General features: G+C 43.1%; 1 protein-coding gene across 4 annotated transcripts in view; it reads right to left on the bottom strand.

Annotated features, from left to right (window-relative positions):
- CKAP5 (cytoskeleton associated protein 5) overlaps positions 1 to 17,660 on the bottom strand; it is an 81,721-nt gene that overhangs the window by 37,842 nt on the left and 26,219 nt on the right. For all 4 annotated transcript variants that reach the window (XM_014602225.3, XM_059722824.1, XM_059722825.1 and 1 more), the window contains exons 9-15: positions 13,612 to 13,716; positions 7,847 to 7,936; positions 7,574 to 7,738; positions 6,509 to 6,637; positions 5,741 to 5,923; positions 3,489 to 3,602; positions 1,263 to 1,373 (exon numbers count right to left, since the gene is read on the bottom strand). In XM_014602225.3, the coding sequence (XP_014457711.1) occupies positions 1,263 to 1,373; positions 3,489 to 3,602; positions 5,741 to 5,923; positions 6,509 to 6,637; positions 7,574 to 7,738; positions 7,847 to 7,936; positions 13,612 to 13,716 (897 nt within the window). The remainder of the gene's footprint in view (positions 1 to 1,262; positions 1,374 to 3,488; positions 3,603 to 5,740; positions 5,924 to 6,508; positions 6,638 to 7,573; positions 7,739 to 7,846; positions 7,937 to 13,611; positions 13,717 to 17,660) is intronic.

Raw genomic sequence — 17,660 nt, forward strand, 5'->3', positions numbered from 1 at the left:
ATACTGCACACCTGAGACTTGCATCTACACAATAATTCCTCAGTAAGTAGTAACTACCAGAAAGAAACCTTGCCACACAAGACTAGAACTTCGTTTCAGCTTTATAGCTACTGGACCCATACTGAAGTGAAACAGTTCAAACTGCCATTTAACTTATTTGTATTTATTTCCTTTAATAAATGTATATAGATATATAAGCAGCTGTGCCTAACAGCTCTTCTTTAGGTGGCAACATTTGTCATGGGAACACAACTGAGTTTTCATCAAACAGCCAACGTTGCTTAAATTGAAAATGCAGATACCTCCCTATAAGAACAGAAACAGACATCTTAAGATTAAGTCTATTAAGCAATTTAGACATTCAAAATTCTAGAATGATCCAGAAAGAAAATCTGCAGTCCAACGAAATCCTGATGTCTTAACATTTGGATAAAAGTTCAACGTTGATTCAGATTTGCGATAATGAAGTGCAGCCATGCATGGTATATAAACCATATGATTTCAGTTAAGCATGTTTTATGGCTAATGCTAAAGCTCAATGACAACTGTAATACAAATGCATCAATTATTTGTGCATCTGGAGTACCTGCTTTTAAGTGCAAAACTCACAGTTAAAAAGGGTCACATGGCAGAAATGCTTTAATGGAAAAAAGCCAGGCTCCATACTAAATAGAGCTGTTTGTTGTACATGATGCTTTGTTTGAGCTCTTTCAAGAGAGACACTGGGGTTCTCATTAGCAGATATGGAGGCTGATGTAATATGGTGTAATCAGATGGTGCTTACAGACCTACAAGTTTGCCAGCCAGGGTTTTGCATTTAAAACTGGTGCTGAACATTGAATAAGAAGAGATTTTAGTAGAGATTGTGACACACATTTCCAGGTCAGGACAACAGGTTTGATTCAGACTTGCCCTATGCACAAATTTTGCTAGCACAGCTACCCTCATCAGGAGTTGGAAAAAGTCAGTGTTATACCAGCAAAAAACCTAATATACATAAAGTTATACTAAAAGAAAAAAAGTATTTGCTGTTAAAAGTTATTTTGTTCAAAAAGCAGATTAAAACTATATCAGCAAGTGTTCTTTGCCAGCATACACTGCCTGTTCCACTAAGCAGATTTGTTGTTATTTACTAATATACACATGCTTCCCCTTTAAAAAAAAAAAAGTAAGCCCTAAAAGGCAGCAGAAAGTCACTGTCTTCCCTAATTTCATGCTTGCTTCTAAAAGCCATCCTTTTCTTTTCACCTTCTAATGCTTACCTTCTGAAACTCCTCCATACAGGCAAGCCTCTCCTTCCAGTTGCCACTATCCAGCTGCTGTATGCAAGAGGCTGGAAGGACAGCTGCAGCTTTCTCTTCGCACACTTCTATCTGCATACAAAACAGAACAGAATTAAACACCTCTCAACAGGCCCTCTCAAATGAGATACAGAAGCCTTAAGTGCATGTCAGAGACAGAAATACCACCTCTCAAAGTGCCTGCAATTCAGGAGTCAGACTGGTAGAGCCATGTAATTAACAGTTTTACCTTAATGGAGAGGAGTAATGCAAGTAAAACTTTTTGGGCCCTGTGAGTTTCAGGATACAGTTAGGCTGTTAGAGGACATAGAAAAGATTAGTTTTTGTGCATAACTGCCAGATGAAGTTAAGCAGGAACAGGGAAAAGAAGAAAATCCTGTGCTACCTGCATTTAGTTTTAGGGTTATGCAAATTTTAGCCCAGATTTGCTAGACTGCCATTAATATTTACCTGGCTTCAAAATCCAATCCATTTACCCACAGCACTTGGTAATGGGAAAAATTAATATTTTCGCAGGCACCCTAGGCAAGGGGCAAGTATATGATTGCAAAGTTGTTTTGGTGTATGGGAAGGAGCTACCATTATCAAATTGGTTTCCAACAATATCTGTACCTCCTACTAAGACTGCATATGTAAATGACACAGTAACATATGTACAACATTTAAAACTTGGAGAAATGTCTTCATTTCAGAGCCTGACAATCATAGAAAATTAAGGTTGGAAGGGACCTCAGATCATCTAATCCAATCCCATACTCAAAGCAGAACCATCCCCAACTAGATCATTCCAGCCAAAGCTTTGTCTAGCCGGGTCTTGAAAGCCTTCAAGGATGGAGATTCCACCACCGCTCTGAGTAACCTGTTCCAGTGTTTTATTACTCTCCCAGTGAGAAAATTCTTCCTAAAATCCAGCTTAAAATTTCCCTTGCTGCAACTTGAGACCATTGCTCCTTGTTCTGTCATCTGCCACCACTGAGAAGAGTTCAACTCCATCCTCTTTTGAATCCCCCTTCACGTAGCTGAAGACTGTTATTAAATCCCCTGTCTCCTCTTCTCCAGACTAAATAAATTCCAGTTCCCTCAGCCTCTGCTCACAAGTCAAATGACCCAGCCCCCTCACTTTTTTTGATGCCCTCCACTGAACTCTCTCCAATTTGTCCACATCCTTTCAGTAGTGGGGGGCCCAAAACTAAACACAGTACCCCAGATGTGGCCTGACCAGTACTGACTAGAAGGGAATAATCACTTCCCTTGACCTACTGGCAACACACCTACCAATGCAGCCCAGTATGCCATTAGCCTTATTAGAAACAAGGGCACACTGCTGGCTCATATTCATCTTACTGTCCACTGTAACCCCCAGGTCCTTTTCTGCAGAGCTGCTGCCCAGCCAGTCAGCCTCTAGCCTGTACTGGTCCATGGGATTGTTCGGTCTTCAGTGCAGGACTTTGCACTTCTCCTTGTTGAACCTCATGAGATTTCTTTTGGCCCAATCCTCCAATCTGTCTAGGTCACTGAATCCTAGCCCCTACCCTCCAGTGTATTTACCACTCCCCCAGCCTGAATATCATAATTGAAAACACACATAACAATTGTTTCAATGACTTTTATCATTGCTCAGCATGTATACAGCTTACTTGTGGGTTCTAACTTTAGCCCACCTACCATCAGTATACTACTGCATTAAGCAAACTAAAAGGATGACTTAGAATTGGAAATGCACTCTGGAAAGCATGAGGTTTGCAATTTAGTCTGAACAATATATATTTTACTGATTTGCTCATCTGGACTGTGGGAGTCAAGCTCCAGAACACTCCATTTCCCAGACTTAACTCCCGATATGCAACTGAATATAATTTGCAACTTTGAAAGTACTGTTGTGGACATTTCAGCCTCCTCCATCCTTCTGGCAACTGAGTTTTCCTGAGAGGCAAAAGACCTCAAATGTTACCCAAATAGGGATTTGATAATGGCTTGTTTACCAGAACCTGCCCCATCTTAAAACTTCAGGATCAAGTGAAACAGTTCCTCTGCCCCACCAATTTGAATGCACTGCTTTACTCTGGTATAGTGTAGGAATTGCAACTTGAGGGCCATAAATCCTACAAGATGTAAGTGATGCAAATTATTTTTCTCTGCAAGACATAGCATTCCCTTTTGTATTTCAGAGTGAAGAAAAGTACCTACCGAGAGCTCAGATTCAAATATCTCTTTAGTCTCAGGTCCTTTCTTGCCTTTAGTTCCAGCGCCTCCCATACCAGCAGTTGCTGCTGGTTTGCCTTTTTTGGGTGGGCCACCAGGCTGAAAAGGAAACAAGTCAACCAAGATAAAGCTCTCAGTAAAGAAACAATATTTATAAGTCAGAAGAAGGGAGTCTTGCTTTTCAATCTTTGGCTCCAATTCCAAAAGATACATTTAAGCAATTGAAGTCTTTCTTCACAGAAGGAAACTTTGATATATACCAATTGTAACTGGATTAACAAGCAAAGTGGTCAAGTCATTTATGTGTAATTTCAAGAGCAGCAAGTCTTAGCAGATGGGGAGAATTCTGCAGAGAAGTTAAAGACAGTGTAAAAAGGGTTTACATTTGCTTGAGAAGGGTTATGGAACAAGAGACAAGTGATTCCATTTCCTTTGGAGATTATAGATGATAGGTTCCAAGTTTGTCAGGCCTAGAAGAAAGCATTTTTCATTACAATGTTAAACAAAACATTTGAATGCCACCTTTCTATTTGTTCCTAGAATCCCCAACTCTCTGCTTGGCCAGAAAAAGATACCTGAAGGACACTGTGAAGATGGTGTACTATTGGAAACCTTTTTAACATCTGAAAGTCATCTCGATTCCCTTAACCAGATTAGCAGTTTTAAACAGCACTTGGTAGTCAAGACATTAAAGCAACATTGCAGATTATGCTTTCCTGCAAAAGCGATACCGGTATTGAATGTGCTGTGAATTCATATATGTGCCAGTCCTACACCAACATGCCTGGATGTTTTCTTGCTTATACAGTTCAAAAACCTCCGAGGAAGGTATTGGGTGGGTTGCCCTCAGGGTTTCAAAATTATAGAATCATAGAAAATTAAGGTTGGAAGGGACCTCTGAAGGTCATTTAGTCCAACCCCCTGCTCAAAGCAGGACCACCCCCAATTATATCATCCCAAACAAGGCTTTGTCTAGCTGGGTCCTAATCAGTACCTGGCATTACAAAAAATATTGGGATTTAGAAGACGTAAGAACAGAATCCTCATTCCACACCAGTTTGCTTTCTGAAAGAGTCCAGACTCCATCCTTTTTAAACCTTTTGCTGCATAAGCAGTGTGAAGAAGTCTCCCTCTATCTGTCCTTGGATTGGGACATTTTGGGCTGGAGGGAGAATGTAACACCCACACACCTGGAGTTGTGTGTGGTCAAGTGTTTCTGGATTTATTTTGCTGTGTATCTTGTGCGTGCTGTATGGGACACTCTCATCCCCCCTTATTGTCTCCAGAACCTCCGTCTTAAGTTTCCCTCCAATGAACCTGTGGAACCAGTTGAGTGACTCTGGTCACTTCACCAGAGGTTGCTGACCACTTTTGAAATGACTGGTCTGCGACAGCAGGGTTCAAATAATGCCCGTTTCTGGCTGGCACCAGGTGGTGAGTTTAGAAAAGTTATTTAAGGATCAGGCCACCTGGTCTGGGGGGAGCTCTTCCTCTGGCAGGCATCTTGGAACAGCTTCAAGCAGGGACCTTAGGCTGCCATCTGCATGAATCAGTGAGTATGCCTGAAGACTAGCTAGAAAGTTAGATCTATGTAACTTTAGCCACGTATTAAAAAGGGCCAACAAGACCATTCTATTTTGCTCAAGGCATTTTCTTTGAAGATTTGTCCTGTACCCCTTCCCTGTTCTCCCCCTCTGATTAATAAAAAGTTATCTGTTGTAGCGTGCCTGGCTCTGCATCTGAGGGGAGAAGGGAGAGACAAGCCTTTATAACTCCCTTGGCTCAGCTATCTAAAGTAGGCTTGGCTTTTTACTTTCCTCCAGTGCAGCAGGCTACTTTTGAATGTTTCAGGCTAAAAGAAGCACCCCAAAATACCAGTGGGCCAATCACCCCCAAGGTCTGCACGGTCCATGTACCCCAGGCTGCACAGAGCCCTAACAGAGAACGAAGCCTGGGTGGTGGTAGCGATTACCCCAGGCTTGTGCACGTGCTCCAGTAAGGGGTTCAGTCAGACGTAGGTGCCCTGGGGGAGACACCCAAAACGTAGTTAAGGTCAGGCACAGTGAGGTGGGTGGCTCAGCATAGTAGCACCCCCCACAAGCAGCAAGAACAAGAATACTTGCTGGGATTACCTTGACTCCCAAAAGAGTGCAACTAGGAACAATTTAAACAGGTTCCCAGGGAGTAACTCTCTCTTATAACAATTTGCTAAGGTAGGCTGTCTATATCCCTCCTACCTTGACAACAGGTGCTTTTTTTGGTGGTCCTGATTTGGCTGAAGTCTCTTTTGTATCCTTGTCTCCAGCAGCCCCCGAAACAACTGGGGTCTTTCCAGGAAGAGTTTTGCCTTCCTTTTTATCAGCTGCTCCTCCTGCCTTCTTACCACAAGCCAGTTCCACCTTTTCAGCACACTCTTTAATCTGGAGAAAAAGAGTTAAGACCACCACCATTTAAGTATCAGTCCCCAGCATCTAACCACCTAATGCCCCTTTTAAGAACTAGGTTTTTATCCATTAGCATAATAGGAATACCCCAAAGATCATTCAAATTGTTTTATTATCAAAAAATAATCAAAATTAGTTCCATTAGACATTAATAGCACCAGATTTAATTTCTAGCCCAAGCAGCATGTTATCTTAAAGTATACATATAAGAGTTGTAAACACACACACACACACGCACAGAAGGTCTTCTAATAAGACCTCTCAAAACATTTTAAAATATATTAAGAGTTTTCTTCACAGAAGATATTATTGAACAATCCTGCCACATGTCAATGCATGGTTGATCTTGTCACCTCAAAAAGGTACACACACAAGCACACCTCTGGGATGAGTTCAATCACATAAATAATGAGTTGAGTAAAACTTGGCTTCCAAAGGTGAGCACTGCACCTTGAGAACTGACCATTTCCAGCAAGGATTTTAAATAAAATAGTTACACAGTTCTGAAGGCTATTCAAGACCCACTACACATGGCATCCTACTAATACCACAGAGACTTACCCGATCAAGTTTAAGTTTGTCTACATCTGTAAGGAAAGGGTTCACAGCTTTCTCCCCCGCTACCTTCAGGGCGGTCCCTAGTGCTTCAAATGCAGCATCTCTTACTTCTGGTGCAGAATCATTAATATGCTGTGGAAAAATGGTATGATTCAGATAATCAGAAGTTTAAAGGTGGGTTCAGGATTTCTAATCCAGTTTCTTTACACCAACTTAATAAGACTTTCTCCTGAATATTCTGCCTGCAATTACTATAAGGCCTAATGTTTCTGTTACAGGAGAAATTAAGTTTCTTACTACCCCATTTACTTATATATTTGAGTGCAAGTTTCCACAATTTCCCACATACAGTGAGCTTTCACTCTTTGGGTCTTTCACGAAGGGAGAAAAAGCTATACACCTTTTAAAATGTATTTTAAATACCAGAAGAAATGACATGGAGACTTCTTTCCAGTTAACGGTGCCCTTTCAAAAGTACTGGGAAATGTGGAATTAGGTTTAAGACCAGGGGTCAAGAGGATTTATTTGAAAGAACAAGGCAAGAATTAAGCACCACTAATTTCAAAATAATGCTGTAAGATATGTTTTAAGTTTGAGCAAATTTTCTTCTGATGAAGATTTACCAGAAGAGAAATCAAAAGGGAAGAAATATTAGTTTACTCCACTGAATATCAGTTATCTTAAAGCTGCTGTCCATTCTAGTTTCATGTAATAAGATAGCTGGAGAAGTTTAGTTTAGGGAGAAAAAGTTTACCTGTCATAGTTGGATCTAGGCAATGAAAGCCTTTAAAAAAAAAAAACCAACAACACACATAACAGACTGAAACTTATTATGAAAGAATATTTGTTCAAATAATGTAAGGGGGGGGAGGTGGAAATCAATTTATTGCTGCAAGCCAATCTCGACACAACATTCCCAGTTACTCTGTACTTATTGCACCAGAAAAAGTGCAGCTTCAATATCTAGTACCCTCCCTACCAGAAATATTATGCCATTCCAACCCATTGTTTCCATTGCATCACTGGCAGTGATAATACTAGAGAAGTATCAACCCATCCCCTTCTTACCTTGAGAAGAGCAGCACAGAAGGGTTTTAACAGGTTCTTTGGCAGGGTAGAAGGTGTGCAATGACGAAAGCTTCTCGCAATGAAAAGAGATGTCTGTTGTTTGATGGTTGGGTTTTTGTTGTCCATTACAGCCAACACATCCTCACTTATGTTCTGTAATGTGGTCTAAAATGTTAGAAAAATAGCCTGGTTAGTTTCAGAGGGACAAGGGAAAAGAATACTGAAGAAGACAGAGTGACCAGCTCTCAGCAGGACAAGGCCTTTATTACTTACAGTAAGGAAGATTGCATCAATGGCCTCCTGTAGTGCTTGCACCACTTGAGGCTTCTTCTCTTTAAATTTCTCTAGGATGGTTGGAACAACCTGTTTAAAAACAAAGTACACATTTCAGTTACTAAGTGTAATGTGACAAGATGATGTTGGTTCCATCACTTCGACAGCATGTCAGTGGCTTTAAGTAGCATGCATCTCTTATTTCCCCAAGTGGGAAACTGCAGCAGCAGAAACAGCTCTTGCCAGTCCTACACATCACTGAACAGCACCAGAGCAGTGACCCCTGTGTACTTTTAAAAGTGAAAATGAATTAAAAAGGAGCTGGGCTCTTCTCTCAACCCCTTACTTAAGCACAAGGGCTACAATGGGACTCTGCTCCTCTCATACAAAAGAAACCTTTAGCTCTAACCCTGTTGCTGACGTCTTCACAACAGGGGTGCACCGATAAAGATTTTTTGGGCCAATGTAGAAGGCTGATTATTGACCAGCCATATCAGCCAATAACAATTCGACTGCTGATATGCAGCCCAGAAGCACGGAGAGCAGTGTACAGCTGGTAAGTCTCTTGGTGGGGAAGGGATGGAGAGAGGTAGATTAAGGCCCCCACGGTGAGGGAGGGAATGGGGCTGGGGCAGGAGATGGCTCATCTGGGGGCAAGGGAGGGGGTGGCTGCACACACCCCTGGGGAAGTCATGGGGGGCATGTGCCCCCTCAGATCTGTGCATGGGACAAGGACAGACTGCCCACTTGGGGTCAGGACTGCTCCAGCCTCTTCCCGGCAGCTGCACTCCAGCTTTTCCTTGCCCCTGCCCCAGCCCCACTGCCTCCTTCACCATGGGGGCCTCAATCTGCCCCCCCCACCATGGCCTTTCCCTCCACACCCCCCCTTTCCCCCAACAGGACTTACCAGCCAGATGCTGTTCTCCAAGCTGCCGGGCTGCACTCCTGGTCACACGCATACTGCAGTTGCGCACATGCACGTGGCATTTATTGGCAACATTATCAGCCACATCAGCCCAAAAAGCCGACTGACAATAAATGTCAACTTTCCTTTTAAATCAGTGCTGATACAATATGGACTGATGTATCAGTGCACCTCTACTTCATAACCAATCTGTAATAGACTATAATGCAGTAAATATTTGCCTCTCTCCTGAATCAGATAAGAGCACTAGAGCTATCATAAGTTTGTTTTCAAGAAATAAAGGTCCAGTACTGCTGAAACCCACCTTTGTTGGTTAGGCCAGCCATCACCACCACAGTTCTCACTTACACCCACATGCCCCCAGCATACTCATAACTACTTCAAAAAGCACTGCTCCAGCTCTGCTCAAATCTCACGATTCAACCAGCCATGATTCTAAAAAAAGATATTCAACAAATCCATCTTTCCATCAGCATCTGGCTCAGACAATAAATTACTCTGTTCAGGTCATCCCTTACATAATATAAAGTGAACTGTCTTCTCAGTCAAATCTGGATAAACTGTCCAATCTGAAGTCAAGCCAATGTAGAAACCAGATTCCAGACAGTGCATGGGAATTGGAATCACAGCACAAAGCAACACTAATTAAACTAATGCAAACTAAAACATTCTGGTGCCAAACAAGAAACATGCAGTCTCATTTACAATATCGAGCCCATTGCAGCCTGCATCATCAAGACCTACTTGATGACATCATAAGGCCTATATTGGCCAATGTCATCCCTCCCGATTAGCATTGGCCAGAACAATAGGCCAGGCAGGACAGCATTGGCCACAATGACTAAGGGATTCCAAATTCCAAATCTGCTAAAGAAAATCAGTAAGGGGTCAAGGATTTTATGAAGCACTAGCAAACTGCCTGTCACGAATGACAGATGACTCAATGTCACTACTGGGCTTGGTTACCGCCATCTTCCTTTGGGTTGCTCACAGGTTGCTTGGCCATCCAGGAGGTTGGATTAGATCAGGGGTTGTGTACTTGGGATATAGATACACTTTCAGGTCTACTGCCAAGCATGCTGGGGAGGCCCCCGCGCTCCTGTGGGACACTCCATGCACCCTAGCATCACAGCATTCACAAGCTGCCTGCTACCTAGAGGTATGTAGAAAAAACATTTAAAGCTATTGTCTATATCCGACTCTCCAAATCAATTTGGAGGGTTCCAGTTTGATTTGGAGAGATTAAAGGATCCTTTGATTCAATTTGGAGATGCGGCTACTGAATCGGGTCAAATCTCTGCCAAATCAAATTGGAGACTGAAGCTTTGCACAGCCCTAAAGCTCACACGCAGCAGCTGCCGCCACCACCAACTGCCCTGCACTGCTGCTGCTCAGGTCCAACCGCATGCCCCACTCTCCCCGCTTGAATCCCTGGTGGGAGCCATGCCCCCCCCCCGCCTTAAAAGAGCATTACAGACTCACACACAGACTAAGCCCTTTATATAGCTATTTATATCTATAACTATATCTCTATCTATAATGATCTCTTTATCCATCTATATATAATGATATATCTATATATGATCAACACTATGATTTTCTTCATGATAAATCCACATGTGGCAGACAAAAAAAAAAAAGACAGAGAGAGTACATGCGGCTTTACTTTAAATTCAGCACATTCCCAAACTGAGCTCAGCACATGCCCAGAAGAGTGCATTAGTTAGGCCTGGCTCACCCAATATCTGTACAGAGCAGGTGTTTTAATGGGCCTTTTTTGGCACTTATCTAATAGCTGATTGAATCAGCTATTACATAAAAGCACCAAAAAGCCCGGCTGAAGTGCCCAATCTATATAGACACTGCAGACCAAGGTCAAAGTAGCGTGCTGCTTCTTCTGTTAAGGCACAGTTGCTTGTTTTTAACATCTGCAAGCAGCCAATATTTACAGAAGCTACCAAAATTGCCTGCTGTATACCTGTTGTAAGCAAAACTACCACACATAACCAAACAGTCCATCCTAAGGAGGGCTCTCCATCTCAAAGACAGATTATACAGTTTACAGATGTAATGCTTCCAGGTCATCCTCACTGGCTGAGCTAATTTCTCATGATCCTATGCACCATGAAGATGTACCACGAGAGTCAAATTCAGTTCCCAAGACCTCCATGACTGTTGTGATAAAATCCTAACCTTTATTATGCTCACTGTACAACAGTTTCTATTAACTAACATCCTCTTTACCACAATAGGTACTAGTTATTGATACAACGTATTATATAGAGAGAAGTGGAATTTTGAACACTGACAGTTCAAGAGGCTGAAATGGACAGAACTACATAATGCAATCCTACAAACCTGTGCTGAGGTTTAGTAAAAACTATGATAGTAAAAAATGCTGCAACAAATCACCCTACTTTGCTGGGCTGGGGAGGATAATACATTTGAGAAGTATTTCCAGACAATTTGCATCTGTCCCATCTCTCAGCAGCACCATTCCCTCTAAGCTGTGCGGCATGGAGTCTGCGTGGCCACGCAAGCATGCTTGGCAGTGCAGCATGAGCGTGCCTGAGCAGCCACGCATGCCACACAGCTTAGTGGGAACACTACTCAGCAGCCTATCTGCATTTCTGGAGTTCAAGATACTCGAGTTCTGGATAGCTTTTAAAGTTAGTCTCAACTCAAGATCTGAAAATGCAACCCATTCCTTTCTTGGTCCATGAGACTGCCATACGGAATGTGGTACCACTCAATTAAATGACCAATGCTTTATTTAGGGCAGGAATTTTCCTTTTCTCTTTCAACAAGGCAATAGTCTCACTAACTCAGAAAGAAGATCTAACCAGATATACACATCACTTCTAGCCAACTACCAATTTGTAACAAACCTCCATTCACAAGCAAGCTCACAAGTCAATCATGCAACTGCAGCTAAGATTTTACACAAGTAATTTCCAAACCATGGGACAAAAATTCCCAAGTTGGTGACAAGCCAGAAATTAAATAACATTACAGCAGCTGTGCTCAGACTTCATATGGAGTCATAAGCCAAAGGATGTTAGACATTGCTTAATGCACTACTGGAAAGGACACAGATACCAATGATGAGCAGCATACAAAAATCTATGTAGGAAAGAAACAAAAAGGAAGAAGGAATTCTATAATTCTACTGAACTGTTAAGGGTTAAAGGAAGCACAAAAAAAAGCTTTAAAATCAAAGCAGCAGTGAGTTGTTCCTATGTGCAGTGCTGAAATGGAGTGGTATGTACTGTGCCAAGAAGGGCTCAGAGAACAGAAGCAAGCTCAAGGACTGTAGAGAAATTCCCCAAATTTAGAGGTGAATTACACAGAAAAGTTGTGCGGAAATAAAGCCACGTGTTAACTTCTTTCCATCTACCTTCCCAAAGCTTGTTGAATTCCATCTCTAAGTAAGCATGAAGCCTGACTTCAATTAAATAGTTTTTAACAATACTATTGATACCAGAATGCAAGCTTAAGATAAGATTTCTCATACTGCTGAAGACTAGGTTTAAATGCAGTAAACCAAGATTAAAAAAAAAAAGACTGGGGCACAACTTCATTGCCATAAGACAATTGGATCAAACTTCAAGAAAATGTTTTAATCACACATTCACCTCTGAAAGAGTTTGTACTGCATGTACAGTCATAGAATTAACATATATTCTGCTAAACATTAGCTAATAACTCAGAGTTTTCATTGCATATTAAGAAATCAGATGCAGTGATCTGGCTGAAGCAAATTCACTGGCAAAAAAAGCCTATTTGCCAAGTTTGTCCAACTCAAAGTTATTACAGTACTGAATAAATCACACCTCCACAACCAAACTAATTTACAGGTCAATTCACTGTTTCAAAAGCTCAGCTTTTTCTCAGTTAGCTGACTCTGTGGCCATAAGGGTTAACTTTTAAAACATGAATCAAAGTAAAGGTGCTTGCCTGCATCTAAATACAGCTCTAAACAGTAGCCTGGACAATGCCCGATTTGTCTCAATCAGGGCTCTGAAGACAAGCAATTCCACAGCAGCAAAAGCTGGTATTTTTCCAATCTGTCACAGAATTAATCACTTTTACAGAAGGCAGAAATATCACTTCACTCCCTCTTGTCAGAGTTACCTAGAGCTCTCTCTCTTGCTCTTTAGAAAGAGAATCAGGTTGGAAATCCATTGTACCCAACGAGTAGGGCTATGGAGACCAGCCGCTGACATCTACTACAGGTTCTTTTCCTTCCTTATGGATGATAAATCCCCCACAGACTCTGCCATTTTACAGGAAAGGAAAAAGGGTAAGAGATTAAACCAAAATTTCTGAAAAGCACTTTGGCAGGCAAGGCCTGGGTAACAAAGGGGAGGAAAGAAAAGAAAAAAAAAAAAATCAATCCTCAAAAGTGGCATTTTAGGTCAGCAAGTATTTTCAACATAAGCTTGAGGTATGAGCATGTGAGACTCTCTCTTGGGAGAGGGAAGAATAAAGGCTTTCACAGCAGTAGAGTAAGTTAACACAATTATGAAATTCAAGAGTTGTTCCTATAAACACACATACACACACACACACACACACAAACATGAAGCCACCTACCTCAACAACAAAGTATGGTACTTTTAACTTAATACCATAATCAGAAGTCTTTGCATGTAACTTCCTAGTTATTAGATTAAAGGGTAAAAATTTCTGAAACAACATGCATACATACAGGTCAAATGTACTTTATTACAGAAATGCTGGCCTCAAGCTGTTATACAAACTCAGTACTAATTTTTAAAGCAACTTTACTACTCGTGTACCAAGAAGGTAACAGAGTAAAATACATACTCTTACTTACATGTCCTGCATATTGTCCAAATTTCTTCCTGAGGCCAGTAGCCAGACCAGCAAGGCATTTGGCAGCCAAAGCAACCAACATAACATTTGTGTCCTTCCCAACAACCTGAAAAAGAACAGCATTAAAGATCAAACCAGCAAAAAATTCTTAGCATTGAAATGGACAGCCAAAGCCAGTGACATCCAAAGTGAAGAGAGAAACAGGTACTTGGTGAGCTCACACTATTTGAGCTGGCTAATAAAACAAAAACTTTATTCATCACTGTTCTGACATTCTGAACCAAAAATTTACTGTCTAAATCAGTAACCGTGTGTAATGCTGGCTAGACTTAAATTTCTACTGTGGTCCATATTAAAATGCTATGGCACCATGATTAACGTTTGCCCCCTTCTCAGAGAAGCTTAGAAAAGTTTGTGCAATTATACCTTGTTATCAGATTTGAAAAGGTCATTTGGCTTGACTGCGCCTACTACAAGCCCCAGAATTCAAGGAGTGCATACATTTTTACAGATGTCACACTCAACTCCAGCTGGACTGCCTTCAATGTCAAAGGTAAGTAGTAGGCCTTAAATTCCAGGTTTTTTTCCCCAAAGGGATTCTATATTTTTTTCTTTTCATATTAATCTGCCTCAATTTAGAGAGCACATGTCCTGGAACAATAATATTTCTCATGGCCCATTTTAGGAGGACACTTTAGAGGTACTTAGGCAAGACAAGCTTAACTGACATTTGAAAGTCAGGAGAAAGCAGTGTGGGTTTCCAATGGAATAAAAAAGGGGCTAGATTAAATTTTACCCACTTCAAAGAACAAAAGTACTTGTATGAAGCGATATAGATTGGTATCAACCAAACCTAAAGCTTAGGAAAGGCATTTATATATTGTTCTCTCACTGGGAGATGTTTCACTACATTTATGTCTAAAAGGCAAGTTTTATGAACAGCTGCATGGACTGCAAATGCACTATTCCAGAGGCACACAGTTATTTCAGGAGGGCCGCTTAACAAGGTTTGGCGAGCTGTCGAGGGCCACATGGGTAGCCCCATCCCTTGACAGTTGCAGCTCCCCCCAGTCACCATCTTGGGACCAGAAGTCCTGTAGTCAACACAGGGGGGGTGTGGGTGTGTGGCCACCCCCATACTCCCCACATGGTGCAGCAGCAGGCAGTGGTGCTGGTGCCTGACTCTGCCCAGTGCTGAGGAGCTCTCCACAGTGAGGAGCACAGCCGCCACCGGGCATTCTGTATTGCCAACACTCTCCAGCACTCACGTGGCAGGGGAGAGAAGCCCCAGTCACTGGACCTCACTGCCTTCCCTGCCCCAGTTGGCTCCTGTGCCTGGGGCTTCCCAACCATGCAGTGAGTGTGGGAAGTGCTGGCAATACAGAGGCCCGAAGGGGGCTATACCTCTTGCAGCAATGTGCAGGGCTGACCAGAACCAGCCACGAGTACCCTCCCTGCTGCTGTTGCTGCCCCCACTCCCTGCTGGGGCTGTGTACCATGTGGGGGGAGGGGAAGGAGGAGTATGGGAGGGGTCCCCACACTGCCCTCACAGCCACATACTGTCCAGCTGAGCTCCGCACTGAGCCTGCCCCCTGGGTGCAGGCTCTGCACTGCTGCCAGCCCTAGCCCCAAGTTCCATACCCAGCTACAGGCCCCACCCCCACCCCACTTCCCTTCTTGCTGCTCAGAGGGAGCAGGACGCTGGGTTTGGCTGCAGCAGCAGCCCCGCCCCAGTGCTGGCAGGGCTGGGCCCTTCTGCCCATGAGGGTGGGAGGGAGGCACAATAGGGTACATTGGGGGCAGGTGTAGGTACCTGGCTCCCACCTTTGCATGCAGAGGGGCTGGGTGGTCACAATTTGTAGATGGGCACCACAGGCCAGAAAGTGCCTGGTGGTCCAGATCCAGCCCACAGGCCAGGTTTTGCTTGCCCCTCCACTATTCTCAACCAGATGCATAAATCACAGCAGACACTCTGTAAGCTGGATGTATACTTCTGAACAGCCAAGAAGCTGCAGAGTTGGGGGGGGGGGGGGGGGGGAGGAGGAGGAGGAGGAGGAGGGAGGGAGGGCACGACAGACAGATGGACATTTTACTCGCTGCTGACCCCAAATAATTATCTTGGAAAATTAGGATTGTAATAAGTGTCAGAAGCATCTGGTTCCATTATCTTAGGTAGTTTGGCATGAATGGGGAAAACATGACCACTCCCTAGAGCAGGGGCAGGCAAAGTCTGGCCCATGGGTGGGATCCGGCCCACAGTGGGCTCCACTTCTCAGCAGTCGCTGATTGCATAGCTAGTTCCCATGGAGACCCCAGTAGCTGTGACAGTATGGGGCCAGGGTTTCCACAGAGACTGGCCCCAGCAACGCTGGCAGGGGTCGCAGCTGGGTGGGGAACTGTATGGGGCCAGGGCTGGCATCCTGAAGTGGTAACAATGTGGTCTGGAGCTGGGGATCCACTGCTCACATACCCCAGACCTGGGTGAGGGAAAGGGGGTGCCTGGGGCACGCGGGCAGCAGATAGCAGCTCTGCCCCAGCTCTGGATCATGGCGTCACCATTACAAGATCCCAGGCCCAGCCCCGGAGCAGTTCCCTGCTAGCACTGCTGGGGCCAGTCTCCATGGAAACCCTGGCCCTGCACTGTCACATCAATACGAGCAGGGGCTGCTTGGAAATGGAGTCCAACCACTAGCCAAAACCACCGTTTTGCCCACCCCTGCCCTACAGTCTCTTAGATAAGATTAAGGTACAACAGCTACCTTCTGGGAAGAGACAACAGGTCTATCTAGTTGAGTATCCCCCTACAGTAGACAGCACCAGTTTCAAAAGGAACATTCAAGACTGCCTGTTGCAGAAATCTGAGAGATCTGTCCTAGTATTTTTGACCAAAACCAAATCAAAAGTTGCCTTTTTCTCTGAAACATGGGGTTTTTTTTCTCTTTTCCATTTCTATTTTAAAATCTTTGCCATAACAACTGAATAGTTATGAATACAAATATCCAATCCATTTTAAATCTGGACAGCTACTTTGCCTCCAAAGTTATATGACAACCAATTCTGCTAGAACTATATATTATCCTATGTTTGCTAAAGTATTTAGCATTTAGAAGCAGTGCATTTAATTTCACCAAATGTCTTTGTTTTTGCATAATAAAAAGATCTGTGTGTATTATTTTCTCTAGGCAATGGGCATCCGTTTCTCAGAGGACCACTGATTTGTGCTGAGTAAGGAATTATCAGCTCAATGAACATCTGCAAGTGTGGCTGTAGAGCCCAATACTCAATCGCTACCCATTGTCTCTATCCTTTTTTTATTTCCATCAAAAGTAAGCACTCGCTCAGGGTTTTTTCCACTCTTCACAAACAGGTTTTTCCATGAGTAGGACACTGTACCTCTCTGAATTCCCTGCAACTCTGCCATATCCTTAACAGTGGGCACGTCTACACAAGACTCTTAATGTGCAGAACATAAGTTCTACTGCACATTGATGTGGCAGTCAAAACCCATGCTAATAAATAGGATTTTGTTTAATGCGCATTAAAATCACTAAAAAAAACAAACATTCATCTGTGCTAATGCACAGTAGCGCCGATTATGGTGCAGTTAGTAGCTAATTATAGTGCATTAAATGAATGTGTAGACGTGCCCAGTGTCAGATACAGTAATCAAAATGAGGGATGAGCTGGTGCTCTGTAGTACTGTTCACCAACCTGCTTTATTCTAAGATGCCCTTCAACTATTTTTACAAGTAGTTGTACACAGGCCAATTATCTTTGGTTGAGGAGAGGTCTGCTACAAAAACAGATTCTAACAAACCTGCAGGTTTCACCAACTTTCATAGATTCATAGATGTTAGGGTCAGAAGGGACCTCAATAGATCATCGAGTCCGACCCCCTGCATAAGCAGGAAAGAGTGCTGGGTCTAGATGACCCCAGCTAGATACTCATCTAACCTCCTCTTGAAGACCCCCAGGGTAGGGGAGAGCACCACCTCCCTTGGGAGCCCGTTCCAGACCTTGGCCACTCGAACTGTGAAGAAGTTCTTCCTA

The sequence above is a fragment of the Alligator mississippiensis genome, chromosome 2 (assembly GCF_030867095.1).
Source record: "Alligator mississippiensis isolate rAllMis1 chromosome 2, rAllMis1, whole genome shotgun sequence".
NCBI classification, from domain to species: Eukaryota; Metazoa; Chordata; order Crocodylia; family Alligatoridae; genus Alligator; species Alligator mississippiensis.